Raw genomic sequence first — 16,304 nt, 5'->3', positions numbered from 1 at the left:
CTAATGACCAGCATAGGTTTGGGAGCACTTCCAAAGCAGCATGCCCACCACCGCACACTGGGCTCCAGATCATGTTTTAGCCTTTGAGTATTTACTCACATTGGGTATTCAATATATTTTACTGACCTGGGCCCAGTCCATTGAGTATTTAAGACAAATGAACAGATATTTTTTACAATAATTCTGCTTAAAATGCTGTTTCTGGCAACTTTTTGTGTTTGTGTGCTGCCTCCAATGTGTTACATGTCCTATAAACTCAAAACAGAGATATACATGCCTAATTAGGCTTAAAAACATAAAAGAATTGGCAATGACTTTTGAAAATATAGTGCGGGTGGGTGGTGCTTTTTTTTGCTTGTTTAAACTAGTAAGTAACCAAATAAACAGGTGTGTTCCATCAACCTGGGAAAGAGCCTCCCTACATAAACAAGCATACAAACTCCTATTGCCGCCATGACCATAACACGAGATGCGCTGTAAAGCAGTGCACATCTAAAGGGAAGTAACTGCGTACAATATTGGATCTCATTGTTTTTAGTACATCGTGTATTAGTATTTTTTTTTTTTTGAATTTTAAAATGGAAATAAAAACGAAACATGTGGCAGACTTTAAGACGATGCAGGGGGTGCCTGAGAACCAAGGCTATTATTTTTTTAGCCTTAACAATAATAACAATAACATTAATTTGAAATATTTCATGGAAATTTGTACACAAGCAACACAAAATTAATTGAGTAAGCGAGACATAATTTTCGAATTTTATGCAAAAATGCAGTTGATCTATGGCTCTGTACCAGTGACGCAGAAAAAAATATATACTGCGTCCAGAGGCACACACAATAATATTCCGGGAACCAGGAGCGCATCTAGACCAGTTATCGGTGTCTGGTATCATCTATCAATCATGATCACTGTCCACATTCCAGGCTTTGAAGAAACTATCTAAAAGTACAGTCACTAAACCATATCATTACTTTACAGGACCCACATATTGTCTGCAAGGACCCTTAAAATTACTTAATAGGGGTCCCCTGGGCCCTGACTTTTGTAGGTCAAGGTCAAACCTTGCACTGTACTCACCATCACTACCTCGGGGATTTCTACTGGGGTATGTTTTATTACTATTTGAAAAGGGCTCTGGCGGAGGCAGCTCATTTACACTATGGAATCGGAAATTCTTCTCAAAATCTGAAAAAGAAATCAAAATAGTTTCACATGCAAACAGTTCTGTCCCAAAACAGAAGAGACATCCCCTAGCTCTAGTTTTTAGACCATAAAAAGTTTTCAGCATTCAATAATCCAGACTTCTAAAGCTGTTCTGAGCATACAAGCGGTACACAGGCTTCAATGCAGCATGCAGTAGCACACTATCTAATAGCAAGACTTGTTTGTTTCTTGTTTAACCTCACACTCAACAAGTTTCAAGCTATATGACCGCAGTTTGCAATAATCGAGTTTGGACCAACAGTCATGAGTGTTGATCTACGCAGCTGGGAAACGATGACATGCATCAACCAAGCCAGTGAGCCTGACCACCCGATCATGTTAGTCGCCTCTTCCGCTTGGGTTGCTGAAGGCCAATTCTAACCCCGATCTTCATGAGCAAATAATAACAAGATAAAAAATACTATGATCTATCTATAGGTTGTCATCCTTGCTTACTTGTTAGTGCAACATTAATATGAAGTAGATACAATTTTATTCAAGTTTGGGTTTGGCATGATTTTGTGCCACTCTCAGTAATATTCCAGCTACCGTATTCGACGTAATAAGCTCCCCGCTCTAATAAGCGCCCACGGCGATATTTGCTAATATATTGGCTAGTGAACAATCTCAATTAGCACCCCATCCGTTTGATCCATGTACACAAGACTTATTTATTCGTGTATAATACGCACTCCTGTGTAATAAGCACCCTCAATTATGGGCAGGTAAATTCTGGAAAAATATATCTGTCGTATATAAACATTTCAGGCTGTCAGCATAAACCACGAAATTTATCTTTCAACTCTGTTTTTTCACCAAAATAATATTCTAATAAGAGCTCCCTATTTCTAATTTTGAGAGTGCCCTGGGCGCTTATTACGTCGAATACGGTATATGACGTCAGTTCGTAAATAATTGAGTCTGGGCCAGAAGAACAAATGATTGACTTCATGAGCATTGACCCATGCTGTTGTGAGTGAGTGAGTTGGGTTTAACACTGCTTATAACATTTTTCCAGTTATATCACGGCGTGTTAGCTTAATGTGGGAGTAAAGCCCGAAGTGATGCAGGTCTTGGACGTTTATCACTTCAGTGAAACCCACGAACACGAGTATGGTGCTGACAGACCTAGAAACATAATCGGGCCGAACCGGGATTCGAACCCACAATCATAGGCGTTCTCAAAGGACGCAACTTTGCATGGCGAATCACGGCGCCTTAGACGACTGGGCCACCCGTGCCCCCACCCCATGCTGTACAACGAGGTGCGCGCATGTTGTTTTAACCACAGTCAGTAATATTCCAGCTTGATCACAGCAAGGTAATACCTTTAAGTCTACCCTCACAACAAGCATGGGGTACTTACTGGTGAACATTTCAACCAGGAATTCCCGTGGTTTTGAGTGAGTGAGTTCGGTTTTACACTGCTCCTAACAGTTTTTGGGCTATATCACAGCCTTATCAAGTCAATGTGGGAAGAAAGACCAGAGCAACATAGGATGTAGACTGCATCACTCTGGGGAAGTCCACATGCACAGGTATGTGCAGACAAAGCTTAATCATCAGCACAAACCTGGTATTGGTAACATCATCTGTGGATCCTGGCATGACAAAGGGATGCAACTCTGCACAAAACCCACAACACAACAAGGGATGGGTATTGGAGGTTTAAAGTGTATCACAATATTTTGCAAGGCACAAGACCGTATTGCGATACATATCACGATACATTGTATATTTCTAAATTTTGAATTCAGAAGCAATCTGATACATTAAGGTATGAATTGTAGTTCATGAATGGAACAAAACAAGATGCTGGTACAACATAATGTTTTCTCAGCCAATAAATACACAGCCATCTTGGGGCCCTGGATACATGCGGCAGGGCAGCTAAGCCATTTGATAACTAAATAACATTAAAAACATCATAAAAATCGCTATTTGAAATCATCTGATATATCGAGCACAAAAAAATAAAACATATATCTTGGAAAAAAATTAACCTCAATTTACTGATATACCGATAATACCGCACGCCCTTAACACCTACCATCACCTCCTGATCCATATGAGCTTGAAGAACTGGGCCTCCTCAAGGGGGGAGGGTTTGACACAGGAGCAGTAGGGGGACCTCTGCTGGGGGCACTAGGTGCATGAGGGGGAGGGGGTGGGGGTACATCCTTCCTCGGAGGCGGAGGGGGGCGTGCCACCGGAGGCCCGTAAGATCGTCCTATAGTACCCCCACTCTGATTAGATGTAGTCCTAGCTGGTGGGGGAGGGGCTGAAGGTCGGCTAGGGGGTGGGGGAGGATTAGAGCGGGTGGGGGGTGGTGGGGGTTGACTCTGATGTGGGGGAGGAGGGGGTGGGAGAGGTCTTCCGACCATGCTACTGGGTCTGCCTGATATGCTCCCCGATGCTGGTCGTGCAGGGGGAGGGGGAGGTTGGCTCCGGGGTTGCTGCCTCATCGGGACCCCTGGGCCTACCCCGTTAGTACTGTTGTGCACTGGGTGGGTAGGCCGGCTAGAAGACTCTGTGGTATGTGGGATTGAAAATTTCTTATTTTGTGGCGGAGGTGGTGGGGGACCTCCACTTGTTCCGTTACTGAGCCGAGATGGACCATTGGTCATCGGTGCCCTGGGGCCAGGGGGACGGAGAGCTGGAGCTGCCGGACCAGGCGCTGGAAACAGAAACATTGTGTGTGAGAGGTAGATTCTCTGTTGGCATATAGAGAATCTCACCCGAGTGTCTTTGGAAATCAAATATATCAACACGAGTTGATAAAAGTGGAAACATTCCGGGGCTTGCTGAAGCTTTTGCCACTTTTATCAACGAGTGTTGATATATTTGATATCAAAAGACACTCGGGTGAGATTTTATTTATCATCCAACATCATTCTTTCAACTTTTTCAATTTGTAGACAGTAATTAGCAGTGTCTTCAGTGTAAAAAGTACTGCTAACAGCTTCAGTAGCAGAGCCATAAGTGATGTCATTTGATTGTGACGTCATGGTAACCAGTGACGTCACAATGGTCTGCAAAGCATTGTGATGTAATTTCATTGCAGCGATATCTACAATGTCGATATTGCTTAATTTAATCCAAGCATATCTCCTGTGGGAGCCAGTTTTGGATGATAAAATGCAAACAACTACAACTACTAGTACACATCACTAGTACATCATGCATACTGTCACTGGGGAATATACATCACTAGTACATCATGCATACTGTCCACTGGGGAATAAACATCACTAGTACATCATGCAAACTGTCCACTGGGGAATACACATCACTAGTACAACATGCATACTGTCCACTGGTGAATAAACATCACTAGTACATCATGCATACTGTCCACTGGGGAATACACATCACTAGTACATCATGCATACTATCAACTGGGGAATACACATCACTAGTACAACATGCATACTGTCCACTGGGGAATACACATTTCTAGTACAACATGCATACTGTCCACTGGGGAATACACATCACTAGTACATCATGCATACTATCAACTGGGGAATATACATCACAAGTACAACATGCATTCTGTCCACTGGGGAATAAACATCACTAGTACATCATGCATACTGTCCACTGGGGAATACACATCACTAGTACATCATGCATACTATCAACTGGGGAATATACATCACTAGTACATCATGCATACTGTCCACTGGGGAATACACATCACTAGTACATCATGCATACAGTCCACTGGGGAATACACATCACTAGTACATCACGCATACTGTCCACTGGTGAATAAACATCACTAGTACATCATGCATACTGTCCACTGGGGAATAAACATCACTAGTACATCACGCATACTGTCCACTGGGGAATAAACATCACTAGTACATCATGCACATTGTCCACTGGGGAATACACATCACTAGTACATCATGCAAACTGTCCACTGGGGAATACACATCACTAGTACATCATGCACATTGTCCACTGGGGAATAAACATCACTAGTACATCATGCATACTGTCACTGGGGAATACACATCACTAGTACATCATGCATACTGTCACTGGGGAATACACATCACTAGTTCATCATGCATACTGTCCACTGGGGAATACACATCACTAGTACATCATGCATACTGTCACTGGGGATTACACATCACTAGTACATCATGCATACTGTCAATGGGGAATACACATCACTAGTACAACATGAATACTGCCACTGGTGAATAAATAAAATAACCACTGGGGAATATACACAATCCAATTGAGAATATATACACTAACCATTGGAGAATTGAAACACACAATCAACTTGAGAGTACACAGTTACCACTGCTGATTACACAAAATCCTCTGGGGAATACACACTCACCACTTGTGTATACAATCTTATAGTATTGACAAAATATAACACTACATCCTTTACCACAACATACTGTCTTGTCACAATGACAAATGCTAAAGCTGTAATTACAGTATATAACTAAACCACAGTGACTCACTTCTATTGGGTGCTCCACTTCTGCCCCTATTAGGTAGTCGAGGTACTCCTCCTGCGAACAAGCCGCCGAGACCGCCTACAGGTGGTCCACCACCTCCTCCTGCATCTCCACCACCGCTACCTCCTCCACCTCCTCCTGGGCCAGGTCCACTTCCACCTCCTCGATTTGTATTACCTGCAAAATATGGGAGAGTCCATTCAGTTTCTTGAGGTTGGTGGTATATTACATAAACATAACATAAAACTTGAATTTGACAGATACAGGATTAATTCATTCAATCCTGGTCACTTCAAAATCATTGCTTGTTTATTGTTAGTGAGTGAGTATGGTTTTACGCCACTTTTAGCAATATTTCAGCAAGATCACAGCAGGGGACACCAGAAATGGGCTTCACACATTGTACCCATGTCGGGAATCGAACCCAGGTCTTCGGCTTGACGAGCAAACCCTTTACCACTAGGCTACACGACCGCCCCTTGTTTATTGTTAACAAACATTGATAGCAGCAAAGTGATGTTCCTGCTATACAGCAATGGTGACAACAATTCCATTCATGCAGGATGAGCAAGTTGGGTTTAACGCCGCTTTTAACAGTATTCCAGTCATATCACGGCATGTCAGCTAAATGTGGGAGGAAACCACAAAGTGATGCAGGTCTCAGTTGCTTACCACTTTGTTGAAACCCCCCTCCCTTCCCTTCCTCCCCCCCACCTTGGTAGGTAGCCAAGGTATCACAGCGCCAATTCAACATCTATGTTCAAGTATGGCTGTGTTAGAAATTAAGGGAGGGCCAGGGATCACTGAGGTTTGCTCCATATTTGAGACTGGCAGGGACCCCCACAATATCTAAAATGTAACATTTGGATTATGGTAAGGCCTCCTTAACTTTCTCGCTTAATTTATTGGCAATTTATATGCAACTGTGAAAAATGAAAATTGGGAATTTCATGAAAGTAATTTAAAAATTCCGGGTATATTTAAAAAAATAAAGAACCTTATATTACCATGGCTATTAGGATCATACTTATGGAAGTATAAATACCCCAGGGAATTAGAGGACTGTTGATCTTGACATGAGACATGACTTTCTAACACTGTACAACCTGAACCTACAACATCAGTGGGGATATATTTTTCATATGGACGTCCTGTTGTGCTGTGCACCCTGGACTCATTCACCACCATAGTTTCGTTGCATGTGAAGTTTCAGCACCAACTCTCTCGTCACTAGGGATGGTCGGATAGGCAAGTGGTTAAAGCGTTCGCTCGTCACGCCGAAGACCCGGGTTCGATTCCCGACATGGGTACAATGTGTGAAGCCCATTTCTGGTGTCCCCTGCCGTGATATGCTGTGCAGGACAAGAGTTCTGCATCAAATTCAAAATTGCAACCTTCTCAGGTGATTTGTTTGTTTGTTTGTTGTTTAAAGCCGCACTATATTCCAGCTGTATGACAGCGGTCTGTAAATAATCAAGTCTGGACCAGACAATCCAGTGATTGACATAAGCATCGATTTATGCAATTGGGATATGATGACATGCATCAACCAAGTCAGCAAGTCTGACCACCCGATCCCATTAGTCGCCTCTTACGACAAGCATAGTGGGCCTGAGATATATTCAACATATCACAAGACTGTTATTTATAACCTATAAGCTGGGAAAGATGTTTTCCTGAGGACTAAGTGTGAGTGAGTGAGTGAGTATGGTTTTACGCTGCTTTTAGCAATATTCTAGCAATATCACGGCAGGGGACACCAGAAATGGGCTTCACACAAGAGGGGAATCGAACCCGGGTCTTCGGCGTGACAAGCGAACGCCGTAACCACTAGGCTACCGGACCGCCCCTGAGGACTAAGGCTTGGGAGGGCAGTCCTGATGCTATAAGATGTCACAGTTGTAGTGACACATCACGCAGTCGAGGCGAGTACTGGTAGTTTGCAACTTGATCAATCATGAAAGGAGAGCATAAGATAAATGGACGTCTATTGAAAACAGAGGTATGGTGGCGAATGGGTCCTGGGCATTAACAAAAACAGTAAAGAGATTCAATTCACTCCAAAAACAATATGACATTTTTCAGCAATAAAGGAATTTGTGACATGAAGCAAAATGTTTCAATAAACATGTTCATCAAGATTGAATTAACCAGAATTAATATCACACAGAATAGTTAATCATTAAACATGTTTAAGTTAGAAAACATACCAAATCTCCCAGCTGTTAAATAAGTACAAAAAACTGGAAGTGTTAACAGAAGTACATTAGATATCTCCCTCAACCGATTGCTCAAAGGTCAATATTAAATCTGAAAACAAATACAATATTCCAAAGTAACATAAAATGTGAATATACTATACATACAGTTTGAAAGAACATCTTTCACTTGTAGCCAAGCTAACATTTTGCGAGGAAGAAAAACAAAGCAATGCGGAAACAAACAAATACCTGTGGCTATTTTCTGGCCTTCATCCGTCTCTTAGTGACCTGGTCAATCTATTTGTTTTAGCCTACACACTGACCAGAAAACATGTGAAAACTACATACCTTTAGCTTTGAAGACAAGGAGTTCCCATGTATTACAACTAGTGTTTACAAATGTGTCGAAAATAGTACATGAGTCCCAGAAAGGTAATTATACTTGTAACAGATTACAACATTGTTGTGAAGTCACTCTGGTGTCTGGAGTTAAAGGAAGAAGATTACCTCCGTAGCGAGCGTGTGAGTGAGTGAGTGAGTTTGGTTTAATGCCACTTTGAACAGTATTCCAGCTATATCAAGGCATGTCAGATTAACGTGGGAGGAAAGCCCGAAGTGATGCAGGTCTGAGATGTTTACCACTTCGGTGAAACCCACAAGCACGGGTATCGTGCTGACAAACCTAGAAACATAATAGGAGCAAACTGGGATTCGAACAATCACAAGTTTCTGATGTGCTCAAGGGACGCAACTCTGCACAGTGAATTGCGGTGCCTTAGACAACTGGGCCACCTGAACCTATATTACACTTGAAATACTGACACAAAGTGTTTTGCTATACATTTTGACATGTATTCCCATATACACTGGTGAAAACCAAAATATATTTGTGTGCATGTTGTCTTGTTAACCACACAGCCTTCTGTATCACAAACTTCATTCATACAAACTGTGACGGTGTACTACAAAGTTTTAATCCTTAACCTTCAAGCTTATTCCTGGACGAGAACGGTTTGAAAAAAACCCCACTGAAAGTACACTGTGAGTCTGGGGGACTATGTCATTTATGAGTATATCATACCAGTGTGTATTACAAAAGTGACTTAAAACAAAATAAGCGGAATTCCACGGAAAATTCTTACCACTGCTTATTCTCTTCACTATGTGAATGGATGTTTAAAAGAATTTTTTCAGTGACAACCTAGAATGAATTCAACTGCTATCTTCCACACAATCCTTGTGAAGTCTACTTTGTAAGAAGATGCAATACGACTACTGTTTTATATTTGTTTGTTTGTTGTTTAACATCGCACTTAGCAATATTCCAGCGAAATGACAGCAGCCTGTAATAATAGAGCCAATCCAGTGATTGACATCATGAACATCGATCCACGTAATTGGAATATGATGACATGCACCAACCAGGTCAGCGAGCCTGATTACCCGATCCCCTTACGGCAAGCATGGGTAGCTGAAGACCTATTCTACCCCGGATCTTCACAGGTCCTTCTGTTTCCTAGTAAAGTTTAACATGTTTAATGGCCATGATGATACATTTAAATTTTTTTAGGGAAGTCTTAAACGCATTCTTTGTAAACCAGCATGTTGCAATACCTAAAGCTAATTCATTTTATCCAGGCTTTTCCGAAAGAAATTATTCCTTTGCAAAACCAAAAATTCCAATTGATCAAAGTTTTGATTAGTATAACACAAGTTGCTGGTACTGATTTAAAGTGACCTTTGATCTGCTATAGAGAGGCATATTTCCTATAAGTTTGTCCCTGCTGTAGGAAGTATCCCTCACATGGCCTGTGCTGGTAGCAGGGTGGTATAACATTTCATAACACCACAGCAGTCAGGCTACTTCCTGTACCACTTCAAAGATGGATCACATGCACACAGGGGACATGTCAAAAATCATTACACCATTTTTTTCAAGCCATCGTTTTTTGCAACACATCTGGTAGAACCTCTTGGCTTATGGGATTTAAATCAGATTATCATGTGCAAATATTTCTGAGTCTCTCGTGTTTAGATATTCTGGAAACTGATTTAGTCCTTTCATGTTTATTCAATCCCCACATAATGAAAATTGTATTTATTCTGTTGTAAAATAATATGGTCACTTAAGATGTGTTACAAACAGAAAATGGTTTCTTCTTTCAATATGCAGTGTTCTAAATTAAAATCAGAACGTCAAGTGGTCACTTGATAACACTATTGTTAAGACTTGTCCTTACAATACATACCTCCATGTAACCTATATACAACCTTCCAAGACCTGCCTGGGCCCTAAACTTTTTTTATCAAGGAGCCTGAACCTGCCCCTTGACCTGCCCTGCTCCAGATAAGCTTTTGGTGTTGTGGGTATTTTACCCATGCATTTTAAAATTATTGGGTATCAGTAATTCTATCTGGGTATTCAAATTTCTGTTACCCACTAGTTTTCACACATGTGGATAATTAAGTTAAATATTTAAAAACACTATTCATCTAGTCCCTGCAAACTATTGTCGTGTGGGTTCGAGAGCTTTATAGGACTCAAAAATATTTCCACAAGAAAGTGTGATGGCAAATGATGATGATGTAACTGTCATCATGGAGTTTGGCAAGGTTGACGGAACGTCCGTATATAATTTCAAAATAATTTGATTTGCTAATCGAATATGCAGGGTTACTTCACAATATTTTGATGATACGAACTAGTTTTATTTTTGTAGCGTATCTTTAATGTTTGTTGCGTATTTGATACGCTTGAATTTTATTTCACTGCATATTTCTGCATTTCTGATGCGTATTTTACGCAGATACACAGCATATCTGGAGCTCTGGTGAACCAAACTTCCGACATGCACAACTGTTTGAAATGAGCCCTACGCAAGCAGTCTCTCGGACATGCAGGAAGTTTGTGCCTCACCAGTCATTACTTTATTGACTGACTTTCCTTACATTAACAATTTGATGTTTGTATCCACAGTGATAGTAACTGCCTTCTAAGTAGATATCATGTTCCTATTTACAGTGACACATTGTCAACCCTCATCTTAACACGCTCTCTAAAGTATCACATTTACATATTGATAATAGCTTCCTTGATAACAATGGCAACCATCTGGTATGTAGGCATATTAATATTTCCAGTGACATGTACAGTGCATCCTCATTACAACACCCTCTTTATAGTGCCATAGATAAAGTATAATAATAGCTTCACTGACAATAATGGTAACCATATTGTATATAGATATCTGATACATATCTACAGTCACCTCTTTAAAACGCCCTAATACTGCCATACTTCCCAGTTTCATAATGGACTTATCATTAACGAATGTAAGAATGGTAGATAACATACTTATATTCAGAGGTCTACAATCCAATCTCTGGTGCTGTGGCAGCTACTCCGGTATCCTGTCCTTGGTATTATTGGCCACCTCTACTATCACCCTTTCCGTGGTATTCTTGCATATAATGACCACAGGAAAGTAACAATCCCGTATACAATAGGCAGTTTGCTGGTGGACAATAGTTGATACATACAAGAGGTGCCTGGCTCATCTCTACCAGGAAACGAAGGCTGTGTATGACCTGAATCAGGAACACTTGAACAACAGCCTCGTCAACATTCTACAAAATTGTTTTATCCCGGAAAATGTTTTATTTAATAACCATGACAACCTTGACATAGCGTGAGTGGAAGATCCAATGTCTCCCTCACTCAGCTCAAACTTATATGAAGTACTAACCGATTTGGAATGAAGTTGCTGAAAGACATTCAAAACAAAAACAACTTGCTTTTACTGATTATTTTTTTTTTAATTATAGATTTGTTTGTTTGTTTGTTGTTTAATGCAGCAATATTCCAGCTATATGATGGCGGTCTGTAAATAATGGAGTCTGGACCAGACAATCCAGTGATTGACATCATGAGCATCGATCCACACAATTGGGACACAATGACATGCATCAACCAAGTCAGGGAACCTGACCACCCCATCCTGTTAGTCGCCTTTTATGACAAGCATAGTCACCTTTTACAGCAAGCACGGGTTGCTGAAGGCCTATTTTTCCCCAAGATAAAAGTCTGATTGATATATGTGCGAAATGTTTTTAGCTAATTTTCTTTGTCCATTTAGTTTTATTTGTTGCTATGTGAAGTCCAAAATGTCTAAATCCCATATAATCCAGCACGAAGCTTTTCTTAAGTATCATAGTGTACAGCAGTGAGGATAGAAATTGGCACAATTGTCCTTGCAAAACTGACCAATAATTATGGTATCATAAGGACAAGTAGAACTTTGGCATTTTTAAGGCTTTTGCTATGTGTTATCACAATAAGGACTTACTTAGTGGACTAGTGAGTGAGTGAGTATGGTTTTACGCCGCTTTTAGCAATATTCCAGCAATATCACGGCGGGGGACACCAGAAATGGGCTTCACACATTGTACCCATGTCGGGAATTGAACCCGGGTCTTCGGCGTGACGAGCGAACGCTTTAACCACTAGGCTACCCGACCGCCCACTTAGTGGACTAAAAATGTTAGTTCTATCCCTGGAAAAAAGTCGAAACTACTGCAATGCTATTGCATGCCTTGATGCATGTTGTTTGTGTCAAACATTCTTAATTCTAATTTAGGCACTTTTACTGACATTTGTTGCAGATTTGAGGTTGAATGTGAGCCAGGGCCCCTATCCACAAGGCGATCGTAGTTCAACGACAGTAGTCTATGTTAAAGTATGAGAGTTACAATAACTTTAGCGCTGCGATAGCTCTGTATAACAAACGCCTGGCCTAGATAAATCTGTATACATGCACACATTGATTCGTAATAATGAACATGTCAAATTAATTATACACTTGATCAATATAACTTATGTAATTGTCGTTCCAAGCACCTGTCACAAAAGCCAACTGGAGTACATTCCCGCCCGCCTGCCTGCCTGCCTCCGGCTTGGTAATTACCACCCACAGACCATGTTTGTGACCTAATTAATGCCCGCCACATTCATCATGTAGGTGCAGCGACGTTCATGAAACATACACACAACTGCCCCTTCAGCAACTCATACCCTAACTCTTATATTGTAATTACATTCAAGCCTAATATTAGATTCCAAGTTAACATACACACCTAGAATATGTTTGTTTGTTGTTTAATGCCGTTAACTCGGCAATGTTCCAGCTATATGACAGCTGCCTGTAAATAATCAAGTCTGGGCCAGACAATCCAGTGATTGACATCATGAACATCGATCTTTTGTTTGTTTTGTTTGTATGTTGTTTGACGGTGCACTCGGCAATTATCACATCGGTCTGCAAATAATGGTACTTGCTAAAAGCTAACTTTGAAAAATTCCATGCATTTACAGCTTGCTACCATACAAACAAGACCGTCTAATATTTTGAGTACAGATACTATCACAACATGAAAAGTTACCAAAATTCCTCTCCCAACATGCCAACCCCCCCAATATTTAAACACCAATTACTTTCAATTAACTTGCGTACAGAAACGCATGCATTTAATGAAAAACTCAAATGTATAAAAACAGCACTCGTAAATACCCAATGAAGCTTTTTCAGCATGCGTACAAAGGATTACCAGCTTTTTACTTTCCAAGTCAAGTCTATATACTTAGAACAGTTACATACATCTAAAACATTACTTCTTTTTTTTAAATCTTAAAATGTCCACTAATTTGGGGAAATACCCAATAGAGTGATGAATAGATGAGTGAAAAAGTAGTGGTTACCCAATGAAAAATGTAATAACCCAATTAATTGGTTCGTTTGTTTGTTGTTTAACGCCGCACTCAGCAATATTCCAACTATATGATGGCAGTCTGTAAATAATTGAGTCTGGACCAGACAATCCAGTGATTAATATCATGAGCATCGATCCACGCAATTGGGATCGATGACATGCATCAACCAAGTCAGCAAGTCTGACCACCCAATCCTGTTAGTCGCCTTATATGACAAGCAAAGTCTCCTTTTACGGCAAGCATGAGTTGCTGAAGACCTTTTCTACCCCAGAATCTTCACGAATAACCCAATTAAAATAGAAATCCTAGAGTTAAAACTCAATTGCTCAAAAAGTTATCTGGAGTTCTATATCTTCCATCTTATGATAGCTGATGATGTACAAGGATTAAGTCTGCATGATGTTACTGGTACAGTGATTGAGTCTGCATGATATTACTGGTACAGTGGTAAACTGTGATACAAAACCTGCAACAATACATAGACACAATCTAAATGGGTCAGTCTATTGAGAAAACATGTAAATCAGTGGATGTCTTTGGGTACTATCACTGAATGGGCAAAAGCCATGTATAGCGCTATTATGTTCTCTCAAACTGAAGGGCAGCTCGAAAGTGGAAGAAACATGACTGTATGTCGTCGCTGTAATGATGCGGTCAAATATACAAAAGGAACAAGCAATATCACAACACACAAAACCATCCAACATTCTGTTGTATTACATTGTTGCTACCCCAAAGTACTGTGACTGCTTGCACTACATCCAGCCAACAATATATGATTTATGTCTGTCTCCAAACTACATAACTAATAGAAAATTTAATGACACCATGCTGTATGTCTGCAGTATCTCTGCTACCTACAAACCATTCTGTTTTTGACTTGTCAAGTTGCACAGAGATACGGGCTATCCCATAGTGTTTTCCTAATAGATTCCCTATAAGAAATAGGGACCTTACCGGGTTGAATAGTTGAAATAATTCAGTACAACAGAAATATGGATGTTATGGTTACAAATCAAGGCAGAAAGAGCACATAGCCAAGTAATGAAGAAAGGAATAATAGGATTAATATAATATATACTGCTCAATATTTCATAGGGATATTCTAGGTCTCCAGCTGGGGCCCTTGATGTAACTAACTGTTGGATATGTTATCACACAAATAGTATTCAATATTGCACATAATTTATATATGAATTCCTCTTTGGGAATTTGTACCGGCATATTTTGCTGCCTTGGGGCCAAATATTGGCCTTTGAGAGGGTTCCGATTAATCCCTATACCGTATTCGATGTAATAAGCGCCCAGGGCGCTCTCAAAATAAGAAACAGGGGGCTCTTATTAGAATATTATATTAGTATTAAAAAAAACAGAGTTAAAAGATAAATTTCGTGGTTTATGCTGACAGCCTGAAATGTTTATGTACGACAAATATATTTATCCAGAATTTAATTGCCCATGATTAAGTGTGCATATAACACATGAGTGCATATTTTACGCGATTAAATAAGTCTTGTGTACATTGATCAATCGGAAGGGGTGCTAATTGGGATTGTTCACTGGCAAATATATTAGCAAATATAGCCGTGGGCGCTTATTACGTCGAATACGGTATAGACACATTTCTAAAACGTATCCTTTGTTTGGCACAGCCTGGATTGTTGATTATCCCTATCAAACATTGAGCAGTATAGGACACATAGAAGGGAGCAATAAATATTCATGCAATGCAGTCGGTGCATCTACCATCATCCTTTGAACCCTCCCACTTCGGCAGTCTTGGTGGCATGCGAGCAGGATGGCTCGCCACAGTGTTAAATTTGTTGGCCGGCTTAGATGACCCTGTTGCAGTAGAACACACAGTGCAAACAACAGAAACACATGGCATGCACTAATAACCTGACCGTGACAGTGTAACGAGGACTGTAAGCAAGTTCGTAGGTCTTGTAGACAGTGTTGAAAATTCACCTGGGCAAGTTTGTTTCAAACATTTGCTTTACGGAAGTGTTTCTTGTGCTTTTTGAAACAAATATTACATTACTGGGAGGGGGGGGAGGGGGGGAGGGAAGAGAAGAGAGGAGTGGATGGTATAACTCAAGAAGACTTCTTTGTAAAGTATGAGAACCCTTTTTTTTTTTGTATAACGAACACTTCACCAAGGATTTAGAAATTTTTAACACTGTCTGCAAACAACTGAAAAAGAGAAATTGCACAAAAATAAGTGAGATACCTCTATAACTAAGTGCATGAGTGAGGCTGATACTACACTGATGAAACATAATGATCACACATGGCTATATCAGTCCCTGGACATATATACACTGAGGCAAGCGAGCTCCCTACACTGAATAACCGTGGAACCCTGGCATATGTGAGCCTATGTATAATTGCTGTGCATAAATAAGTTTTGAGACCTAATCAGATGGGGCAAGAGATGGCGATCCTATTCTAGAGTGACACTACTGTTACCTGCCTGACACTGTCCATGTTTGACAGCCATACATCACATTATATCATTGTTAGCATTCAGTGAGTGAGCCACTTTTAACATTATTCCAGTTATATCACGGCATGTCAGCTTAATGTGGGAGGAAAGCCCCAAGTGATGCAGGTCTAAGACGTTTATCACTTCGGTG

The 16,304-nt window shown here is 40.5% G+C and overlaps 1 protein-coding gene across 3 annotated transcripts in view; it reads right to left on the bottom strand.

Moving 5' to 3' along the window:
* Nucleotides 1–16,304, bottom strand: part of LOC139464878 (WAS/WASL-interacting protein family member 1-like) — a 49,715-nt gene that overhangs the window by 2,244 nt on the left and 31,167 nt on the right. For 2 of the 3 annotated variants that reach the window (XM_071246445.1, XM_071246446.1), the window contains exons 3-6: nucleotides 15,415–15,510; nucleotides 5,704–5,877; nucleotides 3,258–3,884; nucleotides 1,082–1,189 (exon numbers count right to left, since the gene is read on the bottom strand). In XM_071246445.1, coding sequence (XP_071102546.1) covers nucleotides 1,082–1,189; nucleotides 3,258–3,884; nucleotides 5,704–5,877; nucleotides 15,415–15,510 — 1,005 coding nt within the window. The remainder of the gene's footprint in view (nucleotides 1–1,081; nucleotides 1,190–3,257; nucleotides 3,885–5,703; nucleotides 5,878–15,414; nucleotides 15,511–16,304) is intronic. The other variant, XM_071246447.1, reaches the window with a different exon arrangement.

This window comes from Haliotis cracherodii, unplaced genomic scaffold (genome assembly GCF_022045235.1).
Source record: "Haliotis cracherodii isolate W230 unplaced genomic scaffold, xgHalCrac1.p SCAF_17, whole genome shotgun sequence".
NCBI lineage: Eukaryota > Metazoa > Mollusca > Gastropoda > Lepetellida > Haliotidae > Haliotis > Haliotis cracherodii.
This window is presented reverse-complemented; position numbering and strand designations above follow the sequence as displayed.